Here is a 16,278-nt window from a genome sequence, read left to right as displayed (position 1 = left end):
CTGTGGTTCTCTCTAAGCTTCTTGCAGTTCTGAGGTAGATTTAAAGAAATAGTTAAGAACCAGAGAGAGCAGCAGACCGATGAAGGAGGATCTGAGACGCTGTCTGTCTGCTGGCCCCCGTGCACTTGTTTTCCACTTTTTCTTCCCTCTGAAGTCGGTGTTATGATGTGTGTCTGTGTATTCGTCTCACGCCTTTGAGATGTGAGAGCTGGATAAGGGTTTGTGTGTGTGTCTATGTTGGCACATATGTGTGTCCCATGGGTGCTTTTCATGCACACGCAGATGTTCGAGTGTCTGTGTGTGTGTGTTTGTCTGCATTCCTTTGAGGAACACTATTTCCCCTGGCCTGACTTGGAGTTGAGCTAATATTTGTTGTGTTAGAAGTGAGAGCAGTGTGTCAACAGTAGAAAGTCAGGAGCCCAGGGTTACTTCAGATGACTCTATATGTGTCCCCTCATCCCCCTTCATCCATCTCTTATAGAAAGGAGTGAGAGATGCAAATATTACACTGACTCACAAAGTTACTGTAAGCACATACAGACCCAGTGCCTTTCAAGCCCCACTAGGCATGGACATGGTGATTTTGACAGGCTTTTAGCAGAGCAACCTCCAGGCTATGGGATTGTCTGCAGCAATGGGTTATTTCCCCCTCCCTCCCTCTCTCTTTTCTCATCCACTCTCCCCTTTTGTCCACCCCCCACTCTCTCTCTCTTTTATCTCACACTCTCTTCTCTTCAGTCCCTCCTTCTCTGTCATCTGCATTTTGTTCAGTCTTGGTCTCCAGCTTTTCATGTCTCCTTCGGATTCACAGGTCAAACAGACAGAGTGACAGGGAGACACAGACAGACAGCGTGGAAGCTGCGCTCCTGCTGGCTTATTAGTTCATTAGCGGGCAGAGATGCCAGTAAAAGCAGCGATTCTCACAAGTAATAGAACGCGTACATCGCTACAGTGGCTACTAGCTCATTATGGCAGTTCACCCTCCTTCATCCTTGCTTTCACTTGCTCTCTCCGTGTCTGTCCCTCTTTTCGTTTCACCGTCTGTAAGCATGATCAGACCGTGTAGTATCCACTCGTTAAGGTGCCTAAATGAGGCTGTCTCTGTGTGTCTTTGTGTGTGTGCAAACTCACGTGTCCTTGTGAGTGACTGTGCTTGAGAATGCACAAGGCTCTACCAGTTTTTCTCCTTAATGATGAAAAGAAACGGATAGTTCCAACAAGGACATGCCACAGACGACTAACTTTAATAAACTTTTTAAAAGATTTGAAAAGTCTGGAAATCTGTAGTTTGGTTTCTGAAATATGTTTTCATCATGTGTGCGGTCAAATTCATTATCAGAAAGAAAAGGAGAGTCATGAAGTCAGTAGTAAACGGTAGTAACTACCTTTGGATTTCTAGTGTGAGCTAACATTAGCCAGTATAAGGTACTGGTCATATGGGACCAAGTAAAGGCTTGTTAACACAGGTGGTGATTCAGCCAAGATTTTTGTCAAAGCATCTAATGTGCAGCTAATGTAACACAACCCAGGTGTTCACACAGGCTGCGTAATGGCTCGAGGTAAATTGTAGGAATATGGCATTTATGCCACAATATAGTCCACTAGCAATCTAATGTATAAAGTTGTGTGCGTGTGTGTGTGATGAGGACAGCACACTGAGTGTTTGTGTGGATGTGGATGCATGAGGTAGATTTCTATATGCGTGAACCATGGCCTTCTTTTCTTGCTCACTTTTCTGTGCACAAAGGCGACATGCTGCTTTGAGAATGCTTAGCTTTTGTGTATGTACACTGTCCTCTCTAAGTATCTCTCAGGAGCTTTGATGTTTCCATCCTTCTCCATCTCCTCCAAGGCCTCCTCTTTCTGAGTCATGTTTTTTTGTCCACTACAAGGTTTACACAGTTTGAGCTTGAAGAATTAAGTATTATGAAGTATAGTATATGTATTTGCTTTATTTATTATGTAGTCTGGTTAATAGATGATTTAATACAGAGGCAAAGCAGAGGGAATCCAACACCTAAGATTAGTTATTGGTAACGACTGTGGATACTGTTGATTTTTGTGTAAAGTTTGGTTTATATGCAATTATATTAGAGGAGATTGTCCTCTTTTTCCCCAAAACAAGAGCAAATAATACTGTGATTATAACATACTACACATACAAACTCAAGAACATACCCTCCTCACTAACTATACATACAGTGGTTAACCTTACAATCAATACAACAAGTCAGGAAGCTCTCAGAAAGCCAGTCAAATTTCATTGAATGTGCACTGCTATAAAATGGTTTCCTCCTTAGGATTCAATACTGATTTACTGCAGGTCTTAAAGTTTTTATTTTCACGGGTTCATGAAACTTTAATATCACATTAGCTTTCAGATTTAGTGAATGACAACATAGATGGTGAGGGAAGGAGCACTGTTTTGGTTTCTAAGGAGGGATGAGTCAGTAGACTTCCTGAATAATAGATGGGATTCAGAAATTGTTCTGCTTCATGGCAAACCCAACACCGATCGCCAAAATACCTTGCTGAATTAGACATTTCCAACTGGACCAATTTTACAAGTTCCGTCTGCCCTGAATCTTTTCTGAAAGTAGCACTGCAGGATTTTTCTAATAATTGCTCTGTAGACTAGAGCAGCCATGCCACAATCAAATAGTTGTAAATGGTTTTCGGTGTTCGCTCTGCTTTTCTTGTTGGTGGATTGATGTCTGCTTCAGTTCAGAAGCTGTGATAAGGGCTGAAAGCAGAGACTACCTGTAAATGTCACTGGATTGATAAAAAGAGCAAAGTTTATCAGGGCTGCTGTGGCTGTGCACAAGCATGTGTGCACTAGTGATAGAGACAGTCACCTTTATCAAGTTTATAATGTGTATACTCCCAAGCACACATACTAGTTTGTGCTTGTCCTAGTGTGTCAGATAAAGTCAGTGAAGTGTATCAAGGTCAAACAGACCACTTCCTCCTCTCAGATCTGTACTGATTTTCTGTTGTGTGGCTTGTACCATTGAACCTCTCTATGCTTTGTTCAAACTGTTGAAACATGAGGATTACAGAGGAGACAGTGGACTCGTGCAACCTCGAGCTTGAAATAAACCAGGACTCTGTACACAGGTGTACCTGGGTGCCCATCTGAAAGGTAGCATAGCTCTTGGTTGCATTTTGCTTCATTGTCATTGTTCAAAGACAAGTTAATTTTCAGAAATATGTTTTTCACTTTCTTGCACAGTGTTAGATGAGGAGATTAATACCAGGCTTATGTCTGTAAACATGAAGCTTCAGTCAGGAGCTGGTTATCCTAAAGTAAATTATGGAAACGTCCAGGCTGGCCCTGTCAATAACTTCTATCGCTCACCAAATAAAACAGCAAACTTCTTGTTTTTACATTTCATTTTTTGCATGGATTAAACAAATAAGATACATATTCACTCGTGAGCTTGTTAGTGGTGCTTGTAGGTGGATTTTGTTGCCTTTTTAGACAGACAGGCTAACAGTTTCCCCCTGTTTCTAGTCTTTATGCTCAGCTAGGCTAACTAGCTGCTAGCTGTAGCTTCATTTTTAATTTACTCTTAGTAAAACAGGAAATAAGTGTGTTCCCCTAGAATTTTCAAAGTATTTCTTAAATATCATGATGTATTTTATCATGTTTAATACCTACTGCTGATGTCTGTATTTGTTATGTTGCTATTGTAAACAAAAATGACAAAATGTGTCTGGTTTCAGAGCTTGTGATGGGCATCTTACACTATTTGCAGACATTCTATACATGCAATGAAACACTGAATAATCAAGAAAATTAATAATTTTATTAATCAATAATTAAATTAATTGTTAGTTGCAGGCCTGATATTGTATTTTAAAGGACTTTCTGGTAAAAGAAAAATAAAACTATAATTAGCTACCTCCTTATGCTTTACTATGCATATTATTCCTCCATTTATTCATTTAACAAGTTAGGTGAAAGTGTTTTCATCATAGTTATGTCTTTGAAATCTGCATTTAATAGGCCCAAGGGGAGTTAAAGCTACACTATCATTACTATGCATTTGTTCACACATTTGCTTTCATGTGTGTATGTGGTGTCGAGTGATATGCTCAATTGCTCACTTTAATGTGTGTATGTATAATCAATGAATCAATGAATGCTTGCATACATTTGTAAAACATGTCTAGTCATGCATGCGAATGTGTGTGTGGCCTCTATCTCATTAGTGCCCTTTGTCAGCATTTGATCTGTGGCCTGCCTTCTTATGGTCCATTGTGCTCATATCGCCAGTGCATAAAGACCTGTGGTCCGCATGGACCGGTGAATTGATTTGCCAGGCTGTTTCAGTGAAGAGGGGGAGGGGTTGTGTTTGGAGGAAAAGAAGGCAAGAAAGGTTAAGATAAAGTTGCTTTGAACAAATTCTCTCTTTGATCAGGCGGCTCAGTGGTGAAAGGCCTTTCTTCCAGAAGTCAGAGCCAGTTGAGAGAGGAGAGATGGAGATACACATTGTTCTGTTTCATCTAGCCTCTGTCTTTCTTTTTTTCTCTGTTGTTAGCTGTGTGTACTCCCTGCTTCTTTGTTATGGAGAGTGCCAGGCCTTTCTTTCATGACTCCACAAAAGCACACGTATGCACACACACAGTGACTTAAAAGCACTACTCAACAAACTCACATTACAACACTGTGTAATTGGAAATGCTGAAATGGAGATCCATCATTGAGTTCATTAATCAAGCAAAAAGGCCGAAAATGTGCCTGTTCTAGCTTCTAAACTGTGAGGATTTGCTGCACTATAAATTGAATATATTTGGATTTCGGACTGCTGGGTGAACAAAACAAGCAACTTGAAGATGGGAAATTGGGATGGAAATTTTACACTAGCCTTTCTGGATTTTTCTTTCATTTAGTTCAACTTTTATTTACTGGGTCCAAAGAGAAACGTGCAGCCAGGGGAAACACTGTATGTTCAAGTGTGCATGTTCTGTAAGATACATAAAACATGATTACATACAATAAAAATATGTCAAACAAATGTTGAAATTCACATAAAACATCATTATTAGACTTAACCACTAAAGGAAAAAAAAAGAACCGACAAAGTACTTCTTAATGAAAACGTTAGTTGCAGCCCTACTCGCTTTTTCCTTTCCAAACCAAGAGTATGTAAAACAGGCACTAAGAGGCAAAGATTTCTCACAGCCAGGTTTCTTAGCTTTCTCACTGCATGCCTATTCTTTCAGTTAACAAAAAAACACTTATTTCCTGTCAAGCCAATTGATTATTTCCTCCAATTGAGCTTCATTCAGCCCCAGGTTTATCAGCTCAACATCCTCAGAGCAGAGCTGAAGCTGTAGCAACCAGCTTAATGGGTGCCACACACACACACACGCATGCACGCACGCACGCACGCACGCATGCACACACACACATACACACACACAGGGATGATTTATTGTGGGGTCTCTCTTTTGTATTCTTTTTTTCTAAAGCAGGACTATCAGTATAGAAGGGGCAGTACAGCTAACCACAGATTGGTGAATAGGAGTTGAATGGTTGTTGCCATGGATGCGTTTATAGCTATTCCAGTCACACACACACAACACTTTTAATAGTTATGTGTACTATATGCACACACTTAAACAACAGTTCTCATATTTAGGTACCCAGCACATATCTGGTTCCACAAGCCACTTAGAGTGAAAACTCATATTTCCTGATCTTATTTCTCATTAAAATCTCAACTTACACACCACGTGAGCAGCTGCTTTTTAAACAAACAGGCACTGTTAAACTGTGGTCTTTTCAGCCGGTCACTCCATTAAGCCGGAACACAAACATTCCCACTAGTCAGGCGGGTTGTCCTGGCGACAATAGTGTGAGAGAGACTGGATGTTGTGATTGGACCGTCACCTGTGCTGCTGCGCTTCATTTGATCATAAAACAGGGACACGTGTTGTTATTAGCCACGCTAGCGGTGTGGCTCTAGGGATGGCAATGTCGATCTGTTGGTCTGCCCACAGCTTCGGTCCAGACTGAAATATATCAACCGCTAATGGATGAACTGTCGTGAAACCTGGCACAGATATTCATCGTGTCCAGAGGATGAATCCTACTGATTTTTCCTGTAGCACCACCATGAGATCGACATTTGTAGTTTTGAGTGAAATCTCTTGACTAGGGCTGAGTCAATAAGTCAATTAATCAATCAGTCCATAATCAGAAAATTGATAAAATTAATACTGATGGTGGATTAATCTTTTAAGTGATTTTTTTTAAGGTGCTGCTTTCCTTTATGTGACAGTAAACTGAATGTCTTTGGGTTTTGGACTGTTGGCGAGACATTATTTTTCACCATTTTTATAGATCAGACCTTTAATCAATTAATCATGAAAATAATCAGCAGATTAATCAATAATGAATATAATCATTACGTGCGGCCGTGCAGTCTCGACAACTGTTAAATGGGTTGCCAAGAGATTTCCCACAGACATTCATTTCCACCTCAGGATGAATTCTAATAACTTGGGTGATCCCTTAACCTTTTATCATCAGTGCCATCGTCAGGTCAAAATCGAAATGTGTCATTAATGACCAAGTACCTGCCAAAGTAATGACATTCCCAGCAGCCTCAGCTGTACTTTGTGTTTAGTGTAAATTAGCAAACTGTGGGCAAAGGAAAGTTTGAAAGGAAGTAGTTGAGTATCCATCTCTCAGGCGTACACTCGGCTGAACATTTGTGTTTGCACTGGGCACTAATTCCTGCTTTATAGCTGATATAACAAGACAGATTTTTCTTCAGACTGTTTTGGCTGCACTTAACAGTCTGTGAGATTTCAGAATGGCAAATTTAGCAAAGATTTGTGCTGTTCAAACTGTACTAATGATATAAGCTTTGAATTGCTACCCCCAGAGGGTTTTATGTTTGCCAATTAAAGAAATAATCAGTGACTGGAGTGTTGGTCTCAAAGCAGGAGAGGTTGTGAATAATGATTTAAAAACTTGGCCACTAGACTTTCTGATTCATATTATGTTTATTCATATTTAGCTGCCAGTGTAGAGAACTGTGGAGTGAACTTTGTTGATGTGATGTGGTGCAAAATGAAAACTTTCACATGGACTTGTGTAAATTGAGATGAGTAATAAAGTCCTTAATACCATGTTATCTTGTTGCTTTGCAGATAGCAGAAGCAGCCAAGACATCCTCTCAGGCTGATGACTTGTACCTGGATGACACAGGCTCGGGAGGTTATTACCCTGAAGATGATGATGACTTTAACTCAGGGTCTGGCTCAGGTAAGACACATTTATGCACGCACGTTCTCTCTCACTCACAGACTTGCGTAAGAGAGACACACACACACAGACTTTGCGAGCTCAGCAGGCAATTACCCAGAGGCACGATGACATTCATTTTCGAGGCTGCTGCAGGTAAGTTTTATGAACCCTAAGTTTTTCTTTTCTTTTGTTTTTTTTTTTTCTTTCACCAGCAGACTAAAGTTGTGCCATCACTTTCTCTTTATCTCTTTCCTTTCTCCTCCTCTCTTTGTCTCCTGTTTCTTACACCGCCTCTCTCTTTCTCTCACTCGATTTGAATTGAGATTGCCTTGTCACCCAGACTGCCGTCGGCAAGTGTGCAAATTTCACATGTCTTTTTTATTAGCTCCTCTGCTCTACTTGCTTTAAGCACCTTTACAACACTCATTCATTGGTCAAAAGTAACTTTTCTCTCTGAGAGTTGTATAGCTGCAGTGGGAGAAGGTCATGCCAGGTGAAAGGAGGCAGGACAATGATCAATAGCCCTTCCAATATTACATATATAGCCTATTACTCTGCTCTGGCACACTGTATTCTATAGGAGATTCAAACTGTAAATAATACATGAAAATAAAATCCACAATGTGAATTAAGAGAGAAAAAGTAAATGGATGCTTTGGATATTAAATATTAGTAACATGCATGCCCATATTTTACCTATTTGCACATACAAACACCATAATCTTTATCGCATTTTTATCTGTAGGGAAGCCAATTCCCTACACAAGTAATTCAGTTTCATCAAGCAAACATTTTAAATGAGGAGAAGCGTTATTTACCTGTCGCCCTCTTTCTTCCAGGTGGGGGTGAAGAAGTGGTGGAGGAAACAGTGACTGTCAGTACGGTTTATTTCGAGCCCAATGCAGCGCAACCCACCCAGGACTCCACCAAAGATTTCACCCCCAGGGTGGACACAGCCACGGTCAGAGAAAAGGCAGACAGCACGCCAAGGAAACCATTCAGAACAGAGGTAAGGAATCCCCAGAAAAGGATAGAGACTGGACACCAGACACGAGCCGATTTCTTTTTTTAACCAGCTTGGCTGAAGATTTGGACGAATGTGAGCAAGACAAGAAAGAAAGCCTTCTTGACTTCTATCATCAAAGGATTTAAATATGAGAGATAGATTAGATGATTGACACCACTCTCATATAAATATGTCTATTAAATGAAGCCAGAGGCCTTAGAAGAAAAGATAAAGATAGATAAAACAGCAACCCTGGCTCTGTATTAAGGTAAAAAAAAATAGCCTGGCTGTTTCACCTTTGCTTTAATTCCTTATGATAGGCAAAGCTAACTGTGTAATGGCATAGCTTCATATTAAGCATCCAGAAATGACAATCTAACTCTGAGCAAGAAAACGAATAAGTAAATGTTGAACTATTCCTTTAAGTAGACATTCTGCACTTGACAATTTATGTGATACTGCTGATTTGCCCTAATGTATTTTTGCTCCACGTAGAGCATGTGGTGCTCTGAACAGCTTGTAAGTTCACAATTACCATTTTAAAAGGGACATTAAACTATTAAATTAATTATACCCTGGGGTAAAACTTTTGCTGTGTGCTTCATAGTGAGCAGGTATATTATGACATTATACAACTTAATGTCAGTTATAATCACAGTGGCTCATTTATAACTACCCTGAGTCAACAGAGAGTGGCACAATACGTCAGTATGTCTTTATCTGACCCAGTATATGTCATCAAATCCCCTGTAATACCAGGAGCCGTGAGGTTGCTTTCAGGATAAAGATCAAGTGCTCACGTCAATTCTCAATGTTTTCGCTCCATTGCAAATTATGGAGGATTACATCTCTCTCGGACATAATCACGTATTCTGGAACCATCCTAGATCTCACTTCTGTGTTGCACTCCTACTGTACTGCACTGGATACTGCATCTGTTTGGGATTAGTCGTCAAGGTCTCAAACCCCCTAAGCCTGAGCCTACCTGGCCCTTTCCCATTTATTTTCCTCCTGCCTCTGTCACTACTCTCTTGGCCAGCTGCACTGCTTGATTTCCATTCTGGTCCTTTGCACCCTCCTTTGGAAAAAGTGTGGCATACATAGGCCTTGACCCATTGGGCAGGTTTCGTTTCTGTGGCCCAGTGAAATTCTGTCCTGTCACGTTTCTGTGTGTTGAATATGAAGCTAGAGCCAACAGTCAGTTAGCATAAAGACTGCAAACAGAGAAATAAAGGAAAGAAAATCCAGCTACCAGCAGCTGTCAAGCTCAATAATTGACACCTTATATATCTGTTGTTTATATGTTGTTTGTTGTGCAGTGGTTTCTCTGAGTCTTGTCGTCAATGTGAGGTTATCAGGTAAAGTTACTGCGCCTGGTAAAAAAATAGTCCCGCACATAACCAGATACATACATAAGCCTGCACATAATTCGCAAAATGGCGAATTACATCATTAATATTTACAATCACGGTCTTACCAGGGAGGAATTTAAGGATCATGCCAGAACACCCAAATGAACCCAAGTCCTCTAAACACACAGACTGTGAAAGTCAGCTGTCAATAAGCAAACATAAATTTAAACCCTCTCTTTCTTCCTTTCCTGCCTCTTCCCCCTCCTGTCTTCTCTCCTCCTCACCCAGGCACCAGTGCCAGTTACAGAGGACATGCAGAGGAACCAGATGACTAGTACAACTAGTACCCCCGGTTCACCCCAGGAGGCCGTTGAGGTCCGCACTGAAAACCTCTTCCAGAGGACAGAGGTGTTGGCAGGTATGTATCACAGTAAGCCACAAAGGACATCAAACCATTCCTTCTTTGGAAGATTTACTTAAATACACACGGACACAAATGTGTACCATTAAATTGACTCCACTTTGTGTTTTAAGTGAGATCTTTCTTTTGTATTAGCCTCTCTATTCTTATATGTTACAACATGTCGGCATATTTCCGGTAAAAAACAAAGTCCTAGAATTCTAGGTAATATTTTCCCTACAGTCTCCCATCTAATCCACCTCTGAAAATAATCACATTTAATAAACTCTGTCTGTGTCCCTCTGTGGGACTTTGTAGAGTTCACAGCATTGTGGGCGTTTCAAGTGTGTGTTGCTTGCCTTTTTTCGAATACATGAAAGAGGGTGGAAAGGAAATTATCTGACTCGAAAGCACTGTGCTCTCTGATGCCGTCTCTCTGTCCCTGCGTGTCTGAGGCAAACATTGATTGGCACCTCACTTTCACTTTGTTGTGATATCCATCCGGTGTTGGCAATATGCTGAAACAACATCAACAAGGAGAAATCGGGACACTCGCCTCTCTCCTATGGATAGGCGCATTTCATCCTTTGCATATTGTTCTTGGATTGGGATAGGAAAAATAATGGGATTGCCAGTATAAAGTCTTTAGATGAGGCCTTGAAAGAGGAAATATATGTATAGCTTGGTCACCTCTACTCTGCCTTCGCTTCTCTACCTCGTTCACTTTACCCTTCCTCCAGATCATAACCATTACGTGTCATCTCCTGCATGACTTCTATAAAAATAATTTCCCATGATCTAATTTTCATTTATTCACTCTGCTTTGCGTTACTGCTTCTTGGGAGCTCAGCAGTTGGGCACGTGCCAGGATCTTTACCCATGAGGCCAGTCAACATGTGGAAACCTAAAGTGGAGCAGAGGGCAGATTGTAGCACCAGGAGGGACCTTAAACAGATTAGGAAGCTATAAAGAACCTCATACAGGCATAATTGGGAGGGAGAGTGAAATGAGCCCATGTGGCGAGTTAGGAGCATTAGTGAGGAGAGTCAGGGTCAAAACTGGAGGGGGGGAATTTTTTGATACAGCCTTGGTGGATTTAATTCAGATTTCCCTTGATGTTAGCCCACTGTTGGCCTGTTGGTTTACAACATGTCCTTTACAGAAAGTTTAACCTCAAACATTTCTGTGTCTATCAAGCCCTGATTCTGAACTGTATATGACATATAATGGTCTTGCATGGATATCCTCCAGACATTTTAGTCACAGATTCAGTTATATAATTTGTTACAGCAAGGATGTTGAAAATTTAAATTCAACCTTCTTAGTGACCTAAAAGCCTGAAAAAAATTATGACTAACAAAAGCCATGTGAAAATCAAAGATGGCATACAACTCCTTCTTCCATCAGCCAGGAAGGAGTCCTGCTTTGTATTGACTTAAATGAAAGAAATCTCTCTCTGTTGGAATAAATAATGTTTTTAAATTTTTTAAACGTTTGGCTTTTTTTCCATTTAAATGAGCCGAGATGATTTTTTTTAACCATCCAGTGAGTTCATATTTTTAAACTTCTTATCTTAACAAATTTTATGATTGGATTTGTGATGAAGATGGTCCTGGAGATATCCATGCAGAAGCATGATGTGATGCCTGCAATTCTGAAGAAGAACATGGAGGAAAGATTGGTATTAAACGTGTCCACCTTGTGTTAATGTAGGTAGTTCAAGTTTTATTTTGTGGAGAAAAGCATGGAGAGTCATAGTCCAAACAACAAATCAGATAGTTGTGATGCCACCGGGGTTATCTTAATTTGAGCTTGTCGTTCAAGCCTGTGTTACAAACTGGCACATGGAAATTGAAACGGACAGACAGGATCTTACTGAATGACACAATCAAGTTGCATTGTGGAAAGTGTACAATCCAGGGTTTTTTGGCTTGGCGTCACTCTGTATCAGAGGTCAATATTTTAGTCTTGCAATGACATTTATCAGCGAGTTCAGGGACAGGATTCAGTTCAGGCTGTTGTTTGTTTGTCCTCATTGGATTTATTTGCTTGACTGTTAACCACAAGCCTCCTGCTCCAACGTCCCCATCAGCAGTCACTGATTGGAATACAGACCATGTCGAATCAACCACACTTGGGGCGACAACACAGCTCTGTATCAAGGATTGGAGCGTTAATATCCCTTTAATGGAACACTAACTTTTAAACTCAACCAACACATGAGGAGAGGTGAAATGAACCACAGCAAATGATCCACTCTGTATCTCCTGAGACAAATTGAGGGTTTTCCCACTGACATTTAGTAACTGCATTGGTTTCGACATTCAGTGGTGATGATTGCAGTTTGTTTTCACCACATTTAATCTCTCAGTTTTGATAAAATGCTGTTGTATTGCATTAGTATTTAAATTTGTTCCAACAGTAGCAGAAGCTGTGTGTTGTACAAGACAGAAGACACACTTCATGTTAGACCACAAGGAGGCAGCTCAGTTTTTGCGAAGTTAAGGTCTCGTTCTCCACGAGGATACACACACTAGACATTGGTTTTACATTGATAATTAATTTCCCTATTCTGTCTTTGCCTCTTTCAGCTGTTATCGCAGGTGGCGTGATCGGCTTCCTGTTCGCTATCTTCCTCATCCTCCTGCTGGTCTACCGCATGAGGAAGAAGGATGAGGGCAGCTACGACTTGGGAGAGAGGAAACCCTCCGGCGCAGCCTATCAGAAGGCCCCAACCAAGGAGTTTTATGCATAAAGTCCTGCCCTCCCACCACCAGATTGACAAATCTTGAGTGACTGTTAAAAAAAAAAAAACACAGTCCACAACAACAGCAAATCTGTTCAAACACAAGAAACAAGTACAAAATGTTTTCAAGTCGATTAAGGAAAAATAGCATAAAGGAAAGCTTTTGCATAGAGTATTGTAATTAAGACCTTTTCTTTCTTCTTTTTGTTTTTTAAATGAAAACCAAGCATTTCTCATTTTATGGCAAATCTCAGTGTATTTAAACATTTTGTGTATTATTTGAAAAGGCTGAAAAAATAAAAACAGGATCTGTAAAGGATTCTGTCAAAGGAGCTGTTTTTAGTCGCTGACTACTTTTAACTGTAGCAGTATGTTATTTGTAAAGAAAAAAAATTTAAAGTGGAAATAATTGAATATAATTATTCTGTATCAATCCTCGTTCATTTTTTTTTCTTTTTATTTTGTCCTAGCATGTCTGATGTTGATCTCTAAAGGTGTATTACATTAATTTATCTTTTCTCTGATGTTAAAAAAAAATGCCTTTGTAGTTTTGATGAAGCTCTTTGGTCTTCATATTAACGCTGTTAACGGTCAATGTAAATGTTCTCCCTTCAGGTTACAATGTTTATTATTTGCTCTCACATCCATTTTTTTTTTTTTTTTTTTTTTTTTTTGGTCAAACGTGAGCGTTTCATTATGTCTTGTTGATTTGTTTGTCTCTTCTCAGTGTAGCCTTTTTTCTTTTTTTTCTTGTCGACAGCGTTTTTCACACCAGGAATTGGTCTTTAAAAAGATTAAAATAAGTGTGTCAGGGCTAGAAAAACATCACAAATCTCGCTTCTGTTGTGCGTCTTGCTGAACTTCTTTTCTATTTAAATGCATTCTCTCTTACATTGCACATTCACTGCTTTTGCTTCCCACTGCTATCGTGCAGCTTTGCGTGTGTGTAGTGTTTTGGGGTGAAGTTTTCTTCTCTGTGGCTTGTGGTGTTTTTGGCCCAAAGCCACCTACCTCCCCAGTGTGTCCCTTGAGTTTACTGACTGCACCCAAGGTCTGCTAACATCTCTCCCCCCGCCCTCTCTCTTTCTCTCTGTTTACCCTAACCTCCCTCACTCCCACCTTCTATTAAATCAGATTGGAGCAAGGCCAGTTGGGCTGTCAATACCCCCAACCACCACCACCCTCTCTTTTTCTCACTCAGCTGTATGGAGCCACCCGGGTAGCCTGGTGTTATTGTCCGTGTCCCAGTGTTGATGCTTTAGGCCCAAAGATCTGCTCAGTGAAGGCCTGCTACTGCTTGGACACAAACAAACCAGGCCGGGGCTGAATCCCCACATGCAGAGCACATACCTCTGCAGCAAACAACACAAGAGCACCCCCCCTTCTAGAAACCTAGTTTCTCTGAGGGATTGATAGATAAGGCTGCACAGAAAATGTAGGACTCAAGTGTTAAAGTTTGAATAGTTTTTGAGACTCACATTGAGGGCTGTTCATGGTTTTAAATGGTCAGTGGAGGCATTTCAAAATAGTTGAAAGATGAGGTTGTTTGCCACATCCACAACATACACAAGGTGTTTGTTTGGATGCCATTCTGCATCCCCAAATGAGTTCAACTGAATAAAAGGCCACAAAATAGCTGCAAAGATTGAAAACAAAGATTACAGTCAAATGACAAGTTAAGTCTTCTTCTTCTTTTTTTTTTTTTAAACGTCTACATTAACTTGCTCTGAAGAGACACACATGTTTTGTCCGGCAGGTTTGTGAAGTTGCCTTTTTCAGCTGTACAGTAATGTGAAGTAGGCGCAGTAGATGCTGTCACATCGTCTAAACTCCTAACACCACCCACATGCAGCTGTTCATCCCTCTACCTCTCCATCCCTTCTTCTGTCAGTCTCTCTGCGCTCCTTTACTCATCCACCCCTCCCTCCCCCACCCCCATCTCTGTTGTCCTCTCTTGTCATAGGACCTAAGGTACTGAACTATACTGAAAAACCCAAAGACTCACAGTATTTCTACTCCCACCATCTCCTCATACCCACTCCCCTCCACCATGGCCACATCATGTTGTTTCCTCATTCTCTTTTTCTTCACTCTTTTAGTTTTTTTTATTTTCTCTCTATTAGAGACCTGACCTTTGAGTCCAATTGCTTATTAGTATATGAAAAGATATATAAATATATATAAATGTATATTCACAAATGTTTTAAACCTTCAAAGTGCCTACCATTTGGAAATGTACTTGCTCGAGGTGAGCATGTGGCGGGTGTGTACACAAAAGAGGGGTGTAAACGACTTGACTGGCATTCTGTGAGCATGGATGACTGTAATGGTAACTTTTTTTTAGTCTTACAAAAGCTGACAGTATTGTACCTATAAGTTGAAACAACACTACTGAATAAACATTGTGGCCTAATATCCAACTGCTTGTGCCATCTTGTTTTCAAACTACACTTGTTTTTGCCTCCCTCATCTGTTGATTGTGTTAATTTGATCAATTAAACGTCGTGGTAAATCAGCACTGAATCACACAGAGCTTGAAGCTTGTAGCAGCTTTGTTCTGACTCCATTGATTCAGGTCTCTCATCAGGTGTTTTGCAGTCACCAGTGTGACTTCAGGGATCCGGGTGAAAATTAATGGCAGTTCCTACTGTGGATTAACACATTAATCAAATGCTACAGCTTCAAAAATGTGAGGTTTTGTTGTATTTCTGTCTCAAATAAATGTGATTGATTTTGAACTGTTGCTCAGACAAACGTTTTAAGGTGCCACCATGGGCTCTGGGAAATTGTGATCACCTTTTTTCACTATTTTCCAGAGTCCATTCCTCTTTGTGAATAACTTTGAGCCAAGATTTCTCCAGGGAGCTGTTAGCAGGTGTTTTTGTATAAAACATTGATTCATTAGTTTTTCATGAACAACTTTGTTTTTACTTTTCTGCTTATGTACGGGTTAGGAAAATGTGAAACCATTTTGATTAGGCTGATTTGACACAACCAGGCTAGCTGTTCCTGCTTGTTTTAGTCTTTATGCTAAGCTAGGCTAATTGCAGGGCTTGCAAGGCTCTTTACTTAAAGGAATAGTGTGGGTTTTTTGACGTTGGGTTGTGTGAGGTACATTACCCACAGTAGATTCTGTTCTGCGCGGTCCTAGTAGCGAAAGCCGACCAGCAGCACCCGGCAGAGTGGCAGAGCGATGTGTTGCCGTGCACGGGGCCACGAGAAAAAGCGAGTTTTAGAGACTTTTAGAAATGCCAACCGAAACAATCCAATATCCATTTAAATGTACGCATCATGTAGAATATTTTGAGTGGTTTTATCTTCCTGTGAAAACAGTGCTTTCCTTTGGCACTACATTTTTCAACCGTTGAACTACAGTATTCCTATGCACAAGCGCACCTAGGTAGCGCACTGTATTACGCCACTTTCTGATTTACTCAAAAGTCGCTGAAACACGTTTTCTTCTCGTGGCCCCGTGTACAGCAACACATCTGCCACTCTGCCAGGTGCTAC

General features: G+C 40.5%; 1 protein-coding gene across 1 annotated transcript in view; it reads left to right on the top strand.

Annotated features, from left to right (window-relative positions):
• The window catches only part of LOC111223426 (syndecan-2-B-like), a 42,856-nt gene extending 27,668 nt beyond the window's left edge, over positions 1–15,188 (top strand). The window contains exons 2-5 of the mRNA XM_022747571.1: positions 7,168–7,282; positions 8,104–8,273; positions 9,911–10,040; positions 12,614–15,188. Coding sequence (XP_022603292.1) covers positions 7,168–7,282; positions 8,104–8,273; positions 9,911–10,040; positions 12,614–12,777 — 579 coding nt within the window. The 3' untranslated portion in view covers positions 12,778–15,188. The remainder of the gene's footprint in view (positions 1–7,167; positions 7,283–8,103; positions 8,274–9,910; positions 10,041–12,613) is intronic.
• Positions 15,189–16,278: the final 1,090 nt, after the last annotated feature.

This window comes from Seriola dumerili, unplaced genomic scaffold (assembly GCF_002260705.1).
Source record: "Seriola dumerili isolate Sdu_G_001 unplaced genomic scaffold, Sdu_1.0 BDQW01000110.1, whole genome shotgun sequence".
In the NCBI taxonomy this organism is placed as follows: Eukaryota; Metazoa; Chordata; class Actinopteri; order Carangiformes; family Carangidae; genus Seriola; species Seriola dumerili.
The sequence above is the reverse complement of the archived record's forward strand: the minus strand, read 5'-3'. Positions and strand labels throughout refer to the sequence as shown.